Genomic DNA, 20,428 nt, shown 5'->3' on the forward strand with positions numbered 1-20,428 from the left:
ATATACAGATCATTTGTATAATGCACATATATATCTAATATGTACTGTATATAACAGCAATTAACACAAAAAGTTACATTAAGTCACAGATAGAAGTAATGTACACTATATATATATATATATGCACACTATATGTGTGTTGGACAGTATCATGCATGTATATATCTGTATGTATGTATGTAGTGAATTTCCCTGTTGTGGGATAAAGTATAATCTAATATAACAGTAAATATCATTAAATATAGCACAGGAAAAAGTAATCGAGTAATTTAACAATGCTATATTGAGTCTTAGTTTGAATTTAATTTATTAAACCTGTGCAAAGATACAAACAAAAAACTATATATATATGTAACAGAAACAAGAAATATAACTAAAAACTATAAAGTTAAACTAGACTGCAGAAAATGAATGACTGAATCTTGTGGCGATGAGTATGAACGTGTCAGTGTGTGTATTTAAGAATAAAACACATTAAAATTAAATCATATTTATTCCACCACTCTTTGTTCATTTTAAATTTATTAGTTGCATAATAACAAACCTGTATCACAAACCTTTTTTTAATTACATAAGTGATCCACCAACAGACTGATGATTTGACACTTTATCATGATGTAAACTGCTCTCGATGCGTGGCTCCAGTGAGGCTGCGTGGCTGCATCACACACACACACACACACACACACACACACACACACACACAGTGCTTTCTCTTCTCCCCCCCTCCACCTCCTCCACCTCCTCCTCCACCAGCACCAACGTCCTGCCGTTATTATCACACAGCTCCATAATGGAAACTAAACCGGTCATCACCTGCCTTAAAACGCTCCTCATCGTTTACTCCTTCGTGTTCTGGGTATGTAAAACCTTTCTGTGTCATGTATGTGAGAAATAACATGCAGAAAATCCCGATCCACCGTGTGTGCGTGTGTGTGTGTGCGTGTTTTTGTTTTTTTATGTGCGTGATGAAGGGCTGGACATCATCGACGGATTCATGTTTTAATCTTTTTGTTTTCCGCCCGATGCTCGACAGTGTTTCCTCTAATAATAGCGTCGCCGTTTGCAGCCGTGATATAATGTTTGAGGTTACATATACTGAGGCTGCTGGGCGTCACACAGCGCTGCGGTGGAGGACGTTAACGCACCACCGCAACCATTTAACTCGCGTCCGTTTGCGGGGCCTGCGTGAATGATGAGGCCCGTTTATTGTAATAAAACACATTTTCTTATATACTGTACAACGTGGGGTCCTTGTTTGTTATAGATCGTTAAAGGGACCTTGCACCGTTTACCGTACCCCAGTGGACCCATTGATTCCTGCAGGAGCACCTGTTTAAAAAGTGCCCCAAACTGACACTTAAACATATAAAACCAGCAAAAATAAATGAAATACAATAAGAAATATATAGAAGAAATCTAAGATATACCTAAAATAAAAAGTTACATACACTATATATACCCTTCAACGATCCTTTGTGTCATACACATATAAAATGCACATATATCTTGCCTCAAACTGACACTTAAACATATAAAACCAGCAAAAACAATAAGAAATATATAGAAGAAATCTAAGATATACCTAAAATAAAAAGTTACATACACTATATACACCCTTCAACGATCCTTTGTGTCATACATATATAAAATGCACATATATCTTGCCTCAAACTGAGACTTAAACATATAAAACCAACAAAAATAAATAAAATACAGTAGTACTGCAGGATGTAGTTGTTTATTTGTTTCTATGTTGGCTCCAAATTTCAAGGCTGTGCTAGGTTTGTATAATAAGATAAGATAAGAGATCCCACAACAGGGAAATTCACTTGTTACAGCAGCTCATATGCACAAGGTGGATTAAAAAAACTCATAAATAAGAAATATATAGAAGAAATCTAAGATATACCTAAAATAAAAAGTTACATACACTATATACACCCTTCAACGATCCTTTGTGTCATACATATATAAAATGCACATATATCTTACCTCAAACTGAGACTTAAACATATAAAACCAACAAAAATAAATAAAATACAGTAGTACTGCAGGATGTAGTTGTTTATTTGTTTCTATGTTGGCTCCAAATTTCAAGGCTGTGCTAGGTTTGTATAATAAGATAAGATAAGAGAGCCCACAACAGGGAAATTCACTTGTTACAGCAGCTCATATGCACAAGGTGGATTAAAATAACTCATAAATAAGAAATATATAGAAAAATATCTAAGATATACTTGATTAAAAAAGTTACATACACTATATACACCCGTCCACGATCCTTTGTGTCATACATATATAAAATGCACATATATCTTGCCTCAAACTGAGACTTAAACATATAAAACCAGCAACAATAAATGAAATACAATAAGAAATATATAGAAGAAATCTAAGATATACTTGAAATCAAAAGTTACATACACTATATACACCCATATAGCGTAAATAAGACAGTACATAGAGTAGTATGGCAGGAAACAGTGAATATAAAGTGAATTTTTAGGCTGTGCTATGTGGTACCTTTGTATAATAAGATAATCACTTGTTACAGCAGCTCGTATACACAAGATGGATAAGAAAATACTCATAAATAAGAAATATATCAAATAAATCATAAAGATCTACTTAAAATAAAGGATCCTTTGTATCATGCCCATATAGCTTGCCTAAACTGAGACTACACATACAAGGTGGATAAGAAAATACTCTAATCCCTGCCAAGTTAAGAATATAGTTTTAATTGCATCTATGCATGTCTTTTTTTTGTCAGACCAGACAAATATATCTAAATAAATAAGGAAAAGCAGCAAAATTCTCACAATTGAGGAGCTTGGACCATAGAGGCATTCATAAATGACTAGATGATTGGCAGAAAAGCTGCCAGTGTTTCTCAATTTTGTCCACAAAGGCTAAATCTCGCAAGCTTATTGATGCAAAACAAGAGCTTGACTTAGAATTAGGGAATTGCATAATACAAGATCTTTATGACGACAGCATTTTTTGCTTCCTTTGTGTCCTGCACCTGTAGCCAGTTGGGGTTAGATGGATGCGTGCAGATCTACTTCATATGTTGTCCAACACATTTACATACTGTACAATAGCGGAGCAAAAACATTAGACACACCCTGCAAAATTATACTCAAACAAAACACAGCACCACAAAAGCCTCAAATTATACCAAAGGGTTTGAATCAATACCTCTGGAGGATTGTTGCTGAGGTCTTAAGCTGCAAAGCCTCGCTCTGATTTGAATTCATAAGAAGCTGCATTCACAATGCTAAGAAAGCAATAACTGTGCATGTTTTCACTGTAATCAACGCTCTTTGTAGTAAGCGTCCTTTGAGTTTGAGGAAGCATCTCTCAAACCAAATAAATTTGGTTGAGATTGAGGTGAAATAGTATCTCTTCTTGCCTGTTTGGTTTGGATATGCCTTTGTTTACCATTCAGGTTTTCAGATATGATCCAACATACGTGCGAAAGGCCGCTTATTAGCCAAGATACGGTAACCACAATACTGTGTGACCCACTAACAAGCGGTTTGAAGAACTTAGTGTACCATTATTGTGGGTTATATGCTTATTTCTGATAGCAGCCAAATATAAGGAACCAGGGAAGAAATGTATCTGTCCAAAATGTGTTTAGGATCTGAAGAACTTTCCCCTGCATTCACTCCAGACAGGAGGAAGTGAAAATATCTTAAATAAGAGGTGCAGGAGGTGGAAACAGAGAACTGAAATCAGCCCTTATGTTAAAGGCTTAAAAAAAGAAGAGCTGTGCTGTGTGTCTCTCAGCACTGCAGACATGTCCCGGTGCCACGGATATGAACTTTTATATTTAGTCAGGATTGGGCCTTAGCAGCGCTCCCTTACATCCACAGCATCAGGTTTCAGATGTCTAAAATGCAGAAGAGTCTCACAGCTCGGTGGCTCTCTTCAACCCCCGAGGGTGAAGCAGGCGAGAGGTTCACCGGCACAGAGTTCGATGTGAGAGCGAGCTAACCTCGGTTGTCGGGCCCCTTGATTTCACTGTCACCAGCTTGTCGTGGCGAATAATGTCTCGTGTGAATTGCTACGTCGCCATACTTTTACACGCGCAAACACACGCACACACACACAGGACGGTTGAATGCGGAGCAGGTGGCGGAGTCCGCGTGGTGTCCTCGCCAGCATATTTTGTCATCGCACCTTCTGTTTCTTTATTAGGCTGGGGAAGGAGGAGGGAAGAGGGGTGACCTGTTTTAAACTCTGCACTGGCCAGCCTGGCATTGAATTTCAAACAAAACGTGCAGGGAGGGGGCTTACTCTGCTCTAAAGAGGAGGAGGAGGTGGAGGAGGAGGCGAAAAGGGGGTCTGAAGCTGTTTAGGATTCAGCAACAGGCATGAAGTCTAGATGACTTGCCCCTGTTCCTTGGACTTGATTTCCCTGCTGGCTTTAAAAGTGAACACTTTAGCATCGACAAGATGATCCTTGATTTGTATGCGGCGGCAGCTGTTAGGGTGGGCAGACATTTTGCTGATATAAACGATATAAACCGTGAGTACATCATCATCTTGTGGACTGACATCTTAAATGACAGTCCACAGTAGATGACGAATCAAATCAGCGGCCAGCCAGCCAGCCAGCCGTCCTTCAGGAAGACGGGATCCTTTCCACCAACGACAAGTCGATTAATCCTGTAGTCGACTGACAGGAAATGAATCAGCAACTATTTTGATAATGAAGGAATTGTTATAGTTGTTTTGTCACCAAAAAACACAAATTTGATGGTTCCTGCGACGATTTGATGCTTTTCTTTGTTGCACGTGATAGTACACTGAATATGTTCAGTTTCTGAATTGTTGGTCGTACATTTGACACCAATCTTCTGACATTTTGTAGATAAGATTAAGAAAACTCCAAAGTTTGGTTGGGTGATATGATGACATGGATTTGACGACCTTTCAGAGATCTTCACGTACTATTTATACATCAGTATCTGACCCTTTAATGTCTCTGTGTGTGAGACCGGTGGGGTTTTTTTTTTGGCTTTTCACCTTTCAAAACACGTCTTCATTTAGATATCATGCAGTCTCAGTATGTGACCATCGATACATACGTACACACTGTACAATATATGGAAATATGAACTCTTGAGATGATTTTAAATAGAATATCTAGTGGCTCTTTACTCCACCAAATGTCATGCCACTGAGGATTTATCATCTCGCATCTAACTGCCCACAAATTGTCAATAATAACCTTTTTTTTTTTCAACAGGTTTTGCTTATATAACAGAGACCAACAGCTACATGTTTAAGCCATAAAGACAAAGAGATGAACACATTAGCATTACTGTGAGAAAACAACATTCAGTGCAGCTATTGAAGTTGTTTTTAAGGACTGTGTAAAGGCAGTTCTGAGATTTCTTTCCAAACACATTAAATATGTTGGACAATAGTTGCTGAAAACACGTGAAAAGACTTTGAACGATGTATCACTGAAATGTGGAGTTAGAGGTTCAAACAGTTTTTCACCAGTTTTTAGGATTTTTGTGGGCGGTCCTCGAGGGCGGCTCGATGACACGCTGAGGCCACCCTGAGCAGAGAGATAGAGACGAATTCATCTTTTTAATCATTTCAATTTAGCTGGGTGGTTAATAACACTTTCTTCTTTGGTCTGATTAACTCAGAACACATATTTATTCTGACTTTACACTGACTTTAAGCAGAAATTAAAATTTTTAGTGGCTTTCTTAGTTTTTATTAACTCTCAACTTTGTCAAATCGAGCTTTAGGAAACTGTGATGGGCATTTTTTAATATTTTTTGACAAGTTATAGACCGAAGGATTGATCGATAATGAAAATAATTGTTAGTTACAACCTTAAACCTTAAACTAGTAACGTCAAACTATAGTTTTAGCTCGTGCTTTCTGACCTTCTGTGTGTACTTTCGCCGTAACCCTTCTTATCATCACACCCGCACTAACTCATTGTCCTCGCGTGTCATGGTGTTGATATAGAAAGACATTCATGTGTGTGGATGTTTGCACGAGAACAATCAAGTCTAAAAGGGCTCCTGATACCTGTGGTGGTTAAACGGCAACCAAATCCAGAACAATGCAACAATCAAAGGTGGGAATGTTGCCCAACTATTGTTTGTACATGCCCTGCCAACGGGGCAAAGTGTAAATGTTGACACGGTCATTAACCTGCAGAGACTAATCTAAGCTTCAGTCAGAGAGGGAACATGGCAGCGTAGCTGTATGCAAAGAAAGATTTTTTTGTATTTTTATGTAACGTGACATTAAGCCTCAGGACGTTGTTGAACTGCTGAGGTGGAACGAGTCTTCCCACTGCTGTTTTCAGTCATATTGGCTCGTTCTCATCAGTTTTTCGAGGTTTCGGGGTTGCTCGGAGACATTTTGCACAGACTGCTCCCTCTCTAAGCCAGAGGGCCTGGCAGCAGGAGCACGAGTGGCCTCTCCTCTTGGTGAGGATGGAGGGTAGTATGATGACTTGGCCATCGCCGGAGTCAGATCATCAGCAGCCGTTCCACACCCCGCTCGCTTTCCGATGCCAGCAAGACATACCCAGCTGAGACACACGGCGCTTCAGCTGCCTCGTACAACACGCTCTTTTATCCGCAGCCTTCATTTGAAATGCTAAGAGAGGCGCAACAGGAGGAAGCGTCTCGCCTCGGATCAAAGAGCTTCTTTGACGTGTCCCCTTTCTTTTCCTCTGTGTTTTTTTCCTCCCTCTCTCTCTGTGTGAATGCAGGCATATTCACAAAGCAGGTGATCACTATCCCACACTCCAGATAAATTTGTGTCTTCTGTCTCTCGTCTCCTCCTCCTTACTCTAATTGCTCTCCTTTCTTGTTCCACCTTGATCCTCTTTCTCCTCCTCCCCCCTCGGCACGCTGCTAAAAAGCTGCTATTGTAATATCGCAGAGGTGCAGAGATAAAGGCCTGTTCCCTGCTTTCATTTTGTCCCCTGTGCTCTCTCTCTCTCTCTCTCTGCTACATCCATCTCTCCAACCCCTCCCCACCCTCTAGATAACAGGAGCCATCCTGCTGGCAGTGGGAGTATGGGGGAAGTTGATGCTGGGCCCGTACATCTCTCTGATAGCCGACAACTCCACCAACGCCCCGTACGTCCTCATTGGCACCGGCACCGTCATCATCGTCTTCGGCCTGTTCGGATGCTTCGCGACCTGCAGAGGAAGCCCATGGATGCTGAAGCTGGTGAGAGAGCTGTAGAGGAATGGGCGGAGTAATATATTACAGCAAGAGAGAGAGAAGAGTGTTGTTGGATGCTGATTAATTAACCTTAGGTCACATGATAAAGGGAATAATGGCTGACCTCTATCCTGTGGAGAGGGATCAGAAATCCAATAGATGCTGCAAGGCACGTTGTTCGGTTAATGGTGCTCAAGTGAGTGCGCTTGAGTGTGTGTGTGTGTGTGTGCAAACGTAGGCAAATGATACACGTCTAAGGCAGAGGGTTTTTATGCAAACTATGCAAATCTCCCTCTCCTCTCTCCGTAGTATGCCATGTTTCTGTCGCTCGTCTTCCTCGCTGAGTTAGTGGCCGGGATCTCTGGATTTGTGTTTCGCCATGAGGTGAGCATGCAAAACAGACATTTAACTGAGTTTTTTTTTTAAGCTGCGTAAAGCACTCACATGCTCTTGACGCGTGTTTGCATGTCGCAGATAAAGGGGACCTTCCACAGGACGTACACCGACGCAGTCCTGAACTACAACGCCGAGGACGAGGCGAGCCGCGCCGTCGATAACTTGCAGCACAAGGTGAGTCCACGTGACGTGAAATCATCCAGCAGCTAATGGAGCAAACCGAAACCTTGAATGCAAAAGGTTGTGGTTAGCATTTTTATTTTATTATTGTCAGCAAATCCTATAAAAAAAAAAGACCAAAAACAGGAAGCGATTCCTGTGTAACCAAAGCCTTATATAGTTTATTTGTCTGTGCACGGAGCTGCAGTGTTGTCCAGCTGTGTTCTTTTATTACCATGAACAAGGGCACTGTAGTTCATTCTGAGTCATTCCCATAGACGCACCATGAATTCTCAGTATGTATTCAAACTCCAGCTGAAAATAGGCCCCACTAAATGCACTCTTTACTCCAGTGTTTGCTAAAAAACCATCCAGGTGCCAAACAGAAAAGAACCCAGACTCTATTTCATAACAGACTCTATTTTTTGGATTATTTTGACTCATGTTTAATCCTTATCTGCTATCTGCATTTCTAGCTGCGTTGCTGTGGCGTGTATAACTACACCAGCTGGTTTGGCAGTGTGTATTACCCATCCAATGGCATCCCTGCCAGCTGCTGCGTTAACTCCTCTGACTGCAACCCAGAAGACCTCCGCAATACAACTCTAGCCCCGAGCAAGGTCTACCACCAGGTCAGTTGCATCTTCCAACTTCTTGACTGTTGCTGCTGCGAGGATCTTCATGTGGTTTTATAAAAACTGGACAGGTTCTCACTCACCTTTTCAAAACCACCTCCCTCTTTCACGCACTAACCGCAACAGATAATCTCCCAGATATCCATCTTGCCCCTAATTTGCACATATAACAGGTCCCTGAACCCTCTGCGAACTAACCTGCCCCCTGTGTTTCAGGGCTGCTATGAGCTGGTCACCTCGTTCATGGAGACCAACATGGCCATTATCGCAGGAGTGACATTCGGGATCGCTTTCTCACAGGTAAGAGTTTTAAAAAAAGGTTTGCAGGTGACCACATTATATTCCCTTTACCTCTGGATGCTGCAGAGAATGAGGCCTTTTTGGTGGTTTAAATAATAAATTAAAACATGGGCTGAAGCCCTGTTATTGTGCATGCTGGGTCACTGTTACACGGTCACAAGAACAAAACAGAGCCATCGTTAATGTTGTTAATAACGCCTGTGTTTTCAAGTCAACATGTCTGCTGTGACGATAGACGATCGTGTTCCTGCGAAATGCACAGACTCTTTCTTCTTCTTCTTCTTCTAAACGAGCACATGTGACGAAGCTTTGAACAGGATCGATGTCTTGATTTTGAGAATCTAAACATTTGGTCTGTCCGTCTGTCTTTCAGCTGATTGGCATGTTGCTGGCCTGCTGTCTGTCCAGGATCATCACAGCCAATCAATATGAGATGGTCTAGCTGATGTGACGTGGCAGGTGAGAGATGTTTAAATATACGCACACAGAAAAATAATCTATATTAGCAACAAATAGGAGAATTTCCCCATCATGGGATGAATAAAGTATAATCTAATCCAGGGGTCTCCAAACTACGGCCCGCAGGCCACATGCGGCCCGCCTAAACAATTGGAGTGGCCCACTTAATGATCCCAAACAATCCCTCTAAACATGGCCTATTTTTCAAAACTGGCTGGCCTCCGCCGGTCGCATTTCCTCCGCGGCGGTGCGCCGCGACCGGCTCTGGGTCGGTTTGGAAAGACTTGGGGGCGAAGGTGGGTCACGGCTCTGGCTGTGAGCTTTACAGTGCCCTCCTGCCCGGACCTGCCGCTTCCCGGGGCCGTGGACTTAGTGCTCGCTGCACCCTCTCCGCGACTGTTGAATCGTAACTTATTGCAACTTTCACTTCCTCCCGCAACAAAATCACAACAAAAATTTAAAAAGCAACTTTCACCGCAATTTTTTTGAAAACCTCATGCAACATCAGGGATTTTAGGCCGCAACTATTTCAAAAAGGCCACGAAATCCTGGTGGGACTGATATCATTTCCAGTTATAGACTGACCCCCCTTCACTGAAAGGTAAGTTGATGTGGCCCGCACCAAAAAAAGTTTGGGGACCCCTGATCTAATCTAACAAATACATTTAGTTTTTGCGCCTTTCAGCATATTGTTTTTGTTTTTTAGCCTTTCAGCAGAAAAAACTCTTTAAGTTTGCGTTACAAGCAAAAAGACAAACAAAAGCAAATATCCACTCCAAATTAAATACATTATATATATATATATATAATATTAAATCAAATATTCATATTCAGACATTCGTATATACGCAAGCATACAGTACATACAAACAAGTAACCAGACCCATGATGTTTTTTACTTTTAAAAGATCAAGAGATGAAACAAGTTCACTGAATCAGCCAGCCTCGTCTCCTCAGACAGGTCAGTCCAAAGTCGAGGGGTCCCGATGGAGAAGGCGAGGTCACTTCTAGTTTTGAGCCTCGACCTTGGAACAGTTTAGAAGTGACCCGCGGATCTAAGGCGAACTGGCCTGTACGGGGTTAGCATGCTGGTGACAGGCTTTAAAAGTGATCAGTAAAATCACAAAATCAATCCTAAAACGCACCGGGAGCCGACGGAGGGGAGCTGAAATTGGTTAAACGTGATGTTGTCTGTTAAAACTGTTACTGCGTGCTCAATCCAAACACAATTTTCTTTTTTTTGTCTTTTTTAGGGAGATGAAGAGAAGAAAAAAGACAAAGAGCCTCGACACACGACAAGAGTAAATTCCCAAAACACTATCACACGTCCGTATTGGAATTTACCTCCCTCCGTCTCTCTGCCTGTGATCTTAATGTAATATCTTAATGTATCTTATTGTAAAGCACCATTCCTTGACTCACTGCTGTTGCATCAAAACGTTCTATACCACACGTCACATCACACCGCTGCTTGATGTAGAAGTTGCTCATTGGCACATATCTCGGATCACTACAGCCTACGACCTTCAACGGGCGGGTTAAAACCAGACTTGTCGGGAGTTGACAGCAGTCTTGGTCTCAGATAGGTGATTGGGTGCAACTCGGCTTCTCAGTCTGTTGCAGCATGCTTCACCGACCGTCATCAGAGGACCACTGCACATCTTTGTACAGAATGACATTACTAAAGCTTGAAAGTAATACTTTAATAGATAGGTTTAGTTTTGCATTTGACTTTGCTATCGCTCACCATTGTATATTCCTATGGTTGTGACATTTTGTGAACTGATTACGTGTACCGAGGATAATATTTTAAGTTTATATGAAACATAGGGAAACTGACAACGGAGAGAAAAGGGAGAATTTGTACCTGTAGACGAGGCATGGTGTTTTTTTGACCAGATCATTTAACTAAAATAGCAAATTATGAGATACATTACATCTTAAAATTGTAACTCATCATCAGTTCGGATTCGAAATGGGAATCTTCCCCCAGTAAACCCTCCACTTTGCTCTACTTTACATGCTTAAAATGACGCTAACATGAGCAAAATAAACAATTGAGGTGGAACAAATCTGCCACAAAGTAGATGAACGCACACCACACAGTGCTTTCTAACGTCATCTTGGTCGCTATCGGGACAATAAGTTCACACTGTGTTTATTCAAAAGACGAACTTACACCATTGACTGTCTGAGAGACTTCCTCATTGTTTGGAGCAGTTGAAGGAAGATGAAACACAGCTAACAGGCAGAAATAGCTTCCTCAGTGTTGTTGCACTCTTGTCCTCACCCCCCGCCCCCTCAAAGGTCAATGCATGGTGAGACCCGGCTTGAAAACCTTGCAGAAAAAACATGCAATGAATCATATGAAAGCCTCTCCGCAAAGGCATTCATCGCGTTGCACCTGGTGGTCAGATTGAGGGTGCATCCAGACAGGATGCGGCGCTGCAGGTTTTTCCATTTATCTGAGTGGGGGTAGTGCATTTTGGCCACGGGGGGTGTCCGGTGAAACCTCCACAGTCGGCCTGAAATGTCTCTGAAGATAGTCTCTCTCCTGAGACTGTCGAAACTCCGTTGTGTTATGACTTTTATTCCATGAACCAGCTTCTAAATCTAGTCTAGCTCGCAATTTAGGCCACAAAATAGAGACACGAACAAGTTTAATTTGCTTTGCGTCAGCACGGGTTGAGAGACACAGACAGTGAATGAGAGTGAGCGAGCGCTGGCATCGATAAAGTCGTTAATCAGCTAAATAAAAAGTTATTTCCTGATTGTTTCACAGCGGTTACGTTACCCACACGCCACCACGCCGCGCCCGATCCTGTCTGAATGTACCCTAAAAGTGACAGAAGTCGGAATGGAGGTTTAAATCAACACACCTGACCGATCTGCCCAACAAATCTGATGAAAGGTGTGTTCGTTTGAAGCAGACCGGCACCTTAGTAATGTGTCAGATTTTGTCTTTCTCAAAGTAAGCAATTCAATTTTACAATTTAGCTTTAAAGACCGACTAAGCAGCTGCTAAAAAATCTCGTTTTCGCTGACCTCTGTCGGTTAAATATCTCACCTTGTTGCAGCGATGTAGAGGCGTACCTGTCAGATGTGGCTACAGGTGCAACAAACTCAACGATTTACAGCCTGCACGGGTCGTATTAAATAATCCGGGTTAAGAACGAGTGAGAAAAGTGTGAAATGATCGACATGCGCAGGGCTCCAACAGTGTTAATCTAGTATTTACAGTATTCTATGTAGTGCATCAACACGCCATGAACATCATCGTCATCATCTGTAGATATTTATTGGAAATGTAATTTATATGATGTAATGTTTCTCATTATAATATGCTAACCGGTATAAACGTCGAGTCACCGTTTTGATTCCGCACTTTGTGCTGTTAATCGGTATTTGTTTGATAGTTTATAGGTAAACAATTGCACTGAAAAAAATAATTGTGGCCAATGTTCTGTTGAGAGTAACGTGCAAACATGTAGCTGTTTCAATTTAGCTGTATATTTATGATTATTATTATTATCATGGTTCGGTTTGGCATTAAGTTTACAGTTTCACTAAGTGATCTCTCCTGCCTTGTGTGTGTGACTCCTTAAACCTTTTGATTGTGTATTTTCCTTGTATGACAAGGTGTGTGTGTGTGTGAGAGAGAGAGAGATCATCTAGATTTCGTGGATCCTGTTTTGGTCAGTATTTGGTTGTGGCTTCTCAAACCCTATTTGCTTTTAAAGCTGTACATTTATTTAGTGAATGTATGAAACCCGTTTTTCCTTCCCCCTCCCCTTCAAACTGATATTGTCCTTGTAAATACTAAATTGTAATACCATCCTGCTTACACATGGGGTCACCAGACACTCAAAAAGAACTGCACCCTGCTGTCTACTATTGACTAAGTCACCATCAGTGGTCTTATTATCAATAAATATACAGAATAACTGCTTTGTTTCACGTTTGTTCATTTTGCAGCTCTGTACATTTTAAATATGTTGCATCCAGTAGCAGCATGAAACACAGTAAACATACAGTAATTGTGCATTAAAACTTGTCAGGCTTAGAAAAGCAGATGTAGCTGATGAGGAAGTAACAATGGTTTATTTGCCGAAACAATCAGAATATACCGAACAGAGAGTGGGGGTGAGATCGAGGCTGGGTTTGGGTTCCATTGTGGATGAGCAGTGGGGGACTGGCAGAGCAGGACGGAGTTGGATCCAGGTGTCGGCGCTGACTTGCAGGGTGTACGGGTGATCCAAGGAAAACAGGACAAAACTTCCTGAGGGCAAAACAGAGTAGGGAGAATAAGTTCACATGAATACAGACTAGGACGAGCAACCAAATGTCAGAGGCTGGTGCGAAACGTACTGAGTACACAAACAATCCAACGAGGACTGGAGAGCTGGGCAGCGGTGATTGCAGGATGGGAGTCAGGTGCTTGATGGGGTGCAGGTGTGCCATAATCAGTGAGCTGAGGCCACGCCCACCAGCTCCAGGAAACATGGGGGGAAAGGACAAATGAAAATACACCAAGACACACACACACACAATCACTCACACACCCAGCCTCCAGCCAGAGTCAAAACTAACCTATACTATAGTAAACATGTGTTAAAGTTGAATCTGCATTTCAAATTAAACCTGTGCAAAGAAGTTAAATATGTGCAAAGAAGAAACTAAACCTGAGATCTTTACAAATAGAAAACTGTTTAAAAGCAAAAACAGAAAGACATTTTTTATATAAAGATAAGAAATAGACCTACAAATGGAGATAAAAACTATCACAGCATTAGCAGAGGTAGTGCAATAACAGAGTGAATCATCACATTACATTACATGTAAGTCAACAAAGTGTGGCAACAAAACTGTCAGACTAGGAGAGTTACTACGATACTACAAAGGGTCGATGTATTGGTCAGTTTCTGAGATATTTTATTGATTTATTAGCTGTTTTATTACTTTCATTGTTTTAAAATGATCATATTATTTAACATAAGTCATATTTGTAGCTGCAGGATTACAGCTCGAAGAGGTCAGGTCAAATGTTAAGGAGAGATGTGAGTGGGCGGACTTCATCTGACTGTAAGAATGAGCACGCTGTGGAGCTGAACGTCGCGTGGTACAATCGAAATTTACATCACAAAGTCGATTACTGGGTTTGTCTATGAACGGAGCACCATATGCACAAAATTATACATATATAAAATAAATGTATATTTCCTTTCAAAGCAAAACTCAGCCAGACGACCTTGAGTTGTCGATAACAATGCATCATCACAATGCAGCTGTGTTGATGATAACTGTGATATTTCTAAAAAGATGAAATACTGATATCTTATAAAGAATAGACAAAGCGTCCACGCTCTTAATCCTGCATAACTTTAAGCCTTAATATAATGTGAACAGGTGAGTTGTATATAAATTCACCCTCAGTACAGTTGTCATGAACGGGGAAATTAGCTACAGAGACCAAAACTGTTTTTTGTACCAGGCTGTAAACATGTTTATTTCTGCTGTGAAGTTGGACATTTGGACATGGGGACTTATGGAGACTGACTCACTTCTGGAGCCAGTCTTGTTGCTGTATAGGTTTGTGGTTGTACAAACTTGAACTTCTTTACATGCTGTATAATATTTACAGTAAACGTGTGTAATACATTTGAACTCACTGGTTTCCAAAGAAAAGAACAAAGGTGACAAAATGGCAGCTGGTGATGCTCCTGTGTTTGTAGTCCTCGTCTCTGACAGCTCACCTTTTACAGACAGTCGAGGATTTCATCACTGAAGATGAAGAAGATGAAATGATTGCCTTTATTAGTGGTTGTTGGGCTGATGATTGTCACTGACTGGAGGATTTACCTTTATTTCACCTTCAGATCAGCCGTGTTTTAGAAAAGTCTTCTGGTTTCTTTTGGACTCATTTCCAGGTGAAACTTTAACATGAACTATTTTCTTCACAGCGATCAAAGTGTATGAACTCTACAGATCATTTACAAGCTCCTCTTCCTGGAATGACTCAGCTCTTGATAAGCCCTCCCTCTTCTTCCTGCTCTCAAACACAGCCAGCTCCTCTCTGCTCAGGTGTTTCCTTGTTCCCTCCCCCTCAGATCTACAGTTTGAAGATGGGTGGAACCAACATGTGCTGACGTGTCAGCTGACAGGCCGCATGTTGTTGAGATCAGAGCTCAAACTAGTTTCAGCTATGAGGAAGTCAAACTCAGACAGTCGTCGACGCGGAGAGGAGAAATGGCGCAGCAAGGAAATAAACTGGACCGGGAAACCTTCTCTTGTCCGATCTGTCTGGATCTACTGAAGGATCCGGTGACTATTCCCTGTGGACACAGCTACTGCATGAACTGTATTCAAAACTTCTGGGATGGAGAGGATGAGAAGAGAATCCACAGCTGCCCTCAGTGTAGGCAGACCTTCACACCGAGGCCTGTCCTGAAGAAAAACACCATGTTAGCAGCTTTAGTGGAGGAACTGAAGAAGACTGGACTCCAAGCTGCTCCTGCTGATCACTGCTATGCTGGACCTGAAGATGTGGCCTGTGATGTCTGCACTGGGAGAAAACTGAAAGCTCTGAAGTCCTGTCTGGTCTGTCTGGCCTCTTACTGTGAGAAACACCTCCAGCCTCATCATGATGTAGCTCCATTAAAGAAACACAAGCTGGTGGAGCCCTCCAAGAAGCTCCAGGAGAACATCTGCTCTCGTCATGATGAGGTGATGAAGATGTTCTGCCGTACTGATCAGCAGTGTATCTGTTATCTCTGCTCTGTGGATGAACATAAAGGCCACGACACAGTCTCAGCTGCAGCAGAAAGGACTGAGAGGCAGAGAGAGCTCGAGGTGAGTCGACTAAACATCCAGCAGAGAATCCAGGACAGAGAGAAAGATGTGAAGGAGCTCCAACAGGAGGTGGAGGCTATCAATGGCTCTGCTGATAAAGCAGTGGAGGACAGTGAGAAGATCTTCACTGAGCTGATCCGTCTCATGGAGAAAAGAAGGTCTGATGTGAAGCAGCAGGTCAGATCCCAGCAGGAAACTGAAGTGAGTCGAGTCAAAGATCTTCAGGAGAAGCTGGAGCAGGAGATCACTGAGCTGAAGAGGAAAGACGCTGAGCTGGAGAAGCTCTCACACACAGAGGACCACAACCAGTTTCTACACAACTACCCCTCACTGTCACGACTCAGCCAATCTACAGACTCATCCAGCATCAATATCCGTCCTCTGAGGGACTTTGAGGATGTGACAGCTGCTGTGTCAGAGCTCAGAGATAAACTACAGGACGTTCTGAGGGACCAACGGACAAACATCTCACTGACAGACACTGAAGTCCATGTTTCACTGTCAGGACCAGAACCAGAGCCCAAGACCAGAGCTGAGTTCTTAAAATATTCACGTGAACTCACACTGGATCCAAACACAGCAAACACACAGCTGTTATTATCTGAGGGGAACAGAAAAGTGACATTAATGAAACAACCTCAGTCTTATTCTAGTCACCCAGACAGATTCACTTACTGGGATCAGGTCCTGAGTAGAGAGAGTCTGACTGGACGTTGTTACTGGGAGGTGGAGAGGAGAGGAGATGGAGTTGATGTAGCAGTCACATACAAGAATATCAGCAGAGCAGGGAGATCAGATGAATGTGGATTTGGATACAATGACAAATCTTGGAGGTTATATTGTGTCACAAACAGTTATTACTTTTGGTACAACAAAGTCCGCACTCCCGTCTCAGGTCCTCGGTCCTCCAGAGTTGGAGTGTACCTGGATCACAGTGCAGGTATTCTGTCCTTCTACAGCGTCTCTGAAACCATGACTCTCCTCCACAGAGTCCAGACCACGTTCACTCAGCCTCTCTATGCTGGACTTTGTATTTATTCTGGATCCTCTGCTGAGTTGTGTGAAGTGAAATAGACAGAAGTCATTGAAGGGTTAAATTCTGTGTTTCATGTCTTCAGCTTGTTTTGTTTCCATCATTGTTGCTGACAGCTGATTGTTGTGGCATTTCTTCACCTGTCAATCAAACACTGTGGGCGGTACTTTGCCCTCTTCTCATTGGTGGTTGTGTAAATGTTTGAGTTTCTTTAGGTGGCGCTCCTTCCTGTGTCTGTTTAGCCATGGAGGCTATCACTGCTCATGATGACTTTAGTTTGTATGATCAGAATCAATAAGGAGATGATTCATTCTTTTCTTGTACATATGTGAGATTCAATGAAGAAACAACATTTAGTTTGTGTCTCAGTCAATAAAGAGGATTTATTACACAGACTGCAAGTCTTCATGTTTTCATTGAACATGTCTCTAAATGAACTCCCTGCATTCACCCTGTTTATTTCACTGAGCTGCTTTCTCGTGGTTAAAGTGACAAATAAAGTTGAGTTTGAACTGAAGGTGACTGACAGTGAAGAAGAAGAACAGACAGATGGATCACCACAGACTGTAGAAAACATGGATGCAGTCGTGACAAAGTGCCGTTGTGAAGCTCCGTGTGGTCGCTCTGGTCGTCTCCGTCTGGGCGGTCCTGCCTCCGCCGCCTCCAGACTAATCTAAAAATGGTTATAGAGGTGGAGCTGAATGAAGCCTGGTTGCTCAAACAAGCCACCTGTAACCACACCCACCTGTCAATCAAAGCGTCCACGCTCTTAACCCTGCATAACTTTAAGCCTTAATATAATGTGAACAGGTGAGTTGTATATAAATTCACCCTCAGTACAGTTGTCATGAACGGGGAAATTAGCTACAGAGACCAAAACTGTTTTTTGTACCAGGCTGTAAACATGTTTATTTCTGCTGTGAACATGGGGACTTATGGAGACTGACTCACTTCTGGAGCCAGCCTCAAGTGGGTGACAAGAGCAACTGCAGTTTTTGGGCACTTCTTTTTTGGCTTCAGAAGTTGCCGCTTGGTTATTACACATGATTGTATCGTTTTTGTCAACAATAATCATGATATCGTCTCATCTCACATCTCAACAGTGTGTGTTCTGACAGCGATACATATTTAGATACAGACTTAATATACACTTAAGAAGAACGCTGTGTTCGGGTCTCTGACAAAGGAAGTTTTAAACCTTTTACGCACACAGAACATTTTCAAAGTCAACAAACACACAACAAACAATGGAAAATTTCCAGTTTTTAATCAGGAGACGATGGAGAGAATTCCCCTCGTTCCAACACAGACAGACAGACGGACGTGCAAGTAGATGGCAGAGTCTTTATTTGGGACGCCGTGAGCAACAGAATGACACAATAATCCAAACTGTGCGACCACAACCTGTTATTGAGACACAGACAAACCAGGAGGAATCTGCCAACAATTGATGAAGACAAAGGGACTATTTTTTTTGCTGCACTGGAGGCTGTTTGACGACACAAAGACACGAAGACACGGAGACAAGGCTTGTTTCACCAAAGTCAAACGCAAAACACCAAAAAAAAAAGAAAAAAAAAGGCCAAAACAAAACTGAGGGGGGTGAAAAACTTGGTCTTTGAAGCACACACACACTCTGCAGGCTCCGAGCATGGGTGAGACGGTGGAGTGATGTAGTGGCGCCCTAGGAGCAGTTAGAGGGTTCAGCGCCTTGCTCAAGGGCACAACTGGCAACCTCTCCGGCTACCAGTACCACACTCCATGGACCATCTGAGCTGAGCTGAGCTGAGCTGCTCAAACTGTGACATCTTTCTCTCATGTGAGGCTGGCGTACACTATGACATCACTGTGTACCACCGTCGTCCACATGATGGCGCTTGGGTATCAATGGAAAACGGAGCTTTGGAGAGAGAGAGAGAGAGAGAGAGAGAGAGAGAGAGAGAGAAGCCGCATGTGTGGGAGCACCACACACACACACACACACACCGCCTCGTCTCCTGCTCTGCTGCGGGGCTGCATCGGGAAACAAGGGCCGGAAAAAAGCTGCGAGAAGACGGATAAGGGAGGCTGTTACGCGCTAACCGAGCTCGCTCCAACCTCGTTACGCAAATTACCGGCGGAGCGGCGCGGCAGTGGGTCCGCTAATGGAGCGTGCGTGCCGCTGGCTTCTGCGCCCTGCCTCCTCCTCCACCTCCTCCCCACCCTCCTCTCCTCGCCTCCGCCTCCCGAATACACTTAATGGGTTATAGGCTAGAGGGAGGCATCCACCGGGGAAGCGCTATTACTCACACGGACACACACACACACGCACACACACAAACCGGGGACTCGAGAGCGCACGGACACGTTCAAGTGCAGCCAGTCTCATTATGAGAGAAGGCTGGATGCAATCACTATATTTCTCTGCTCCGTTTCTGGCTCTAAGCAGACAAAAGCACGCCAAGAAAGATTTAAATCCACGTATCCACGTCACCGAGCAGAGCACCAATATTTGTGAAACATACCACAGACATGATTCCACGTACCAGCACAAAACAGGAGCCTTATATATGGTTTCATATATTATTATATATATTCTGGTACAAAAATATGTGATTTACATATTTATATTTATAAGTCAGCGGTTCAGGGTTCAGATCTGACCTATGGCCCTTTGCTGCATGTCGTCCCCACTTTCTCTTTGTTTCACCTGAATTATGTGTCTGATGGTGACCGTGCATACCTGAAACATTTTTGCATTTTTGGCATTTTGATTTTGTATTTCTCTCCCGACCACCAGCCGCCTCTTAGTTTGTTTTGTGCTCTGTAAGTGAGTAAAGATACTTTTCATATATCACTTCTGTGTCTGCAGACAGACAGACAGACAGACTGTTGTTGAATCCTGAACAGAACAAGAACCAGAGCTACCTGGGTCGAAAAAGGGGTCCTCATGATCCGCAAGTCTCTTGCTTATAGTTCTGTCTTACTGTAGAACCGTTCATTTTACCTCCACTTAATAACTCCCAATTGCATTTTATCTCGCAACTAATCATGTAAGTATGCCTGCTATGTTCTCCTTAACAGGACTATAAAGCTATGGGGAAGTATTTTCATTCAGAATTCTTGTAGTATTGATGTATTGAATGCTTAAAACATATAGATTTCAGAGATTGAGTACTACCAGTGGTACCACAGTTTGAGAACCAGGGGACTCTTTTTTTTTGCTGAATAAAGCAGAAGAATGAGAGGAAAGAGGAACAGACAGAGGAAGTGAGTCATCTTCCACGAAATCCTACACACAGGGCCTTGATGATGACGAGAATTGTTCCATGAGTGCTGATATAGAGAATAACAGCACAGAGACTGTTCCCTAAATGTATCACTCCGGTTCACG

General features: G+C 42.6%; 2 protein-coding genes and 1 long non-coding RNA gene across 3 annotated transcripts; 2 read left to right on the top strand and 1 right to left on the bottom strand.

Annotated features, from left to right (window-relative positions):
- Positions 1–616: 616 nt before the first annotated feature.
- On the top strand, positions 617–11,758 carry tspan7 (tetraspanin 7). The gene is made up of 8 exons (XM_010755285.3): positions 617–859; positions 7,042–7,230; positions 7,534–7,608; positions 7,699–7,794; positions 8,256–8,411; positions 8,631–8,714; positions 9,088–9,173; positions 10,427–11,758. The coding sequence occupies exons 1-7, from the start codon at positions 632–634 to the stop codon at positions 9,154–9,156; spliced, it is 897 nt and encodes a 298-aa protein (XP_010753587.3). The 5' UTR covers positions 617–631; the 3' UTR covers positions 9,157–9,173; positions 10,427–11,758.
- LOC113748133 (uncharacterized) lies at positions 10,567–15,275 on the bottom strand. The gene is made up of 3 exons (XR_003464146.1): positions 14,843–15,275; positions 13,542–13,663; positions 10,567–13,452 (listed from the first exon to the last, which is right to left on the bottom strand). It is a non-coding gene; the product is annotated as an uncharacterized LOC113748133 (long non-coding RNA).
- Positions 15,276–15,419: 144 nt separating this feature from the next.
- On the top strand, positions 15,420–17,096 carry LOC113748131 (tripartite motif-containing protein 16-like). The gene has a single exon (XM_027290839.1). The coding sequence runs from the start codon at positions 15,420–15,422 to the stop codon at positions 17,094–17,096; it is 1,677 nt and encodes a 558-aa protein (XP_027146640.1).
- The last annotated feature ends 3,332 nt before the right edge of the window (positions 17,097–20,428 follow it).

Source organism: Larimichthys crocea, chromosome XVIII, assembly GCF_000972845.2.
Source record: "Larimichthys crocea isolate SSNF chromosome XVIII, L_crocea_2.0, whole genome shotgun sequence".
NCBI classification, from domain to species: domain Eukaryota; kingdom Metazoa; phylum Chordata; class Actinopteri; family Sciaenidae; genus Larimichthys; species Larimichthys crocea.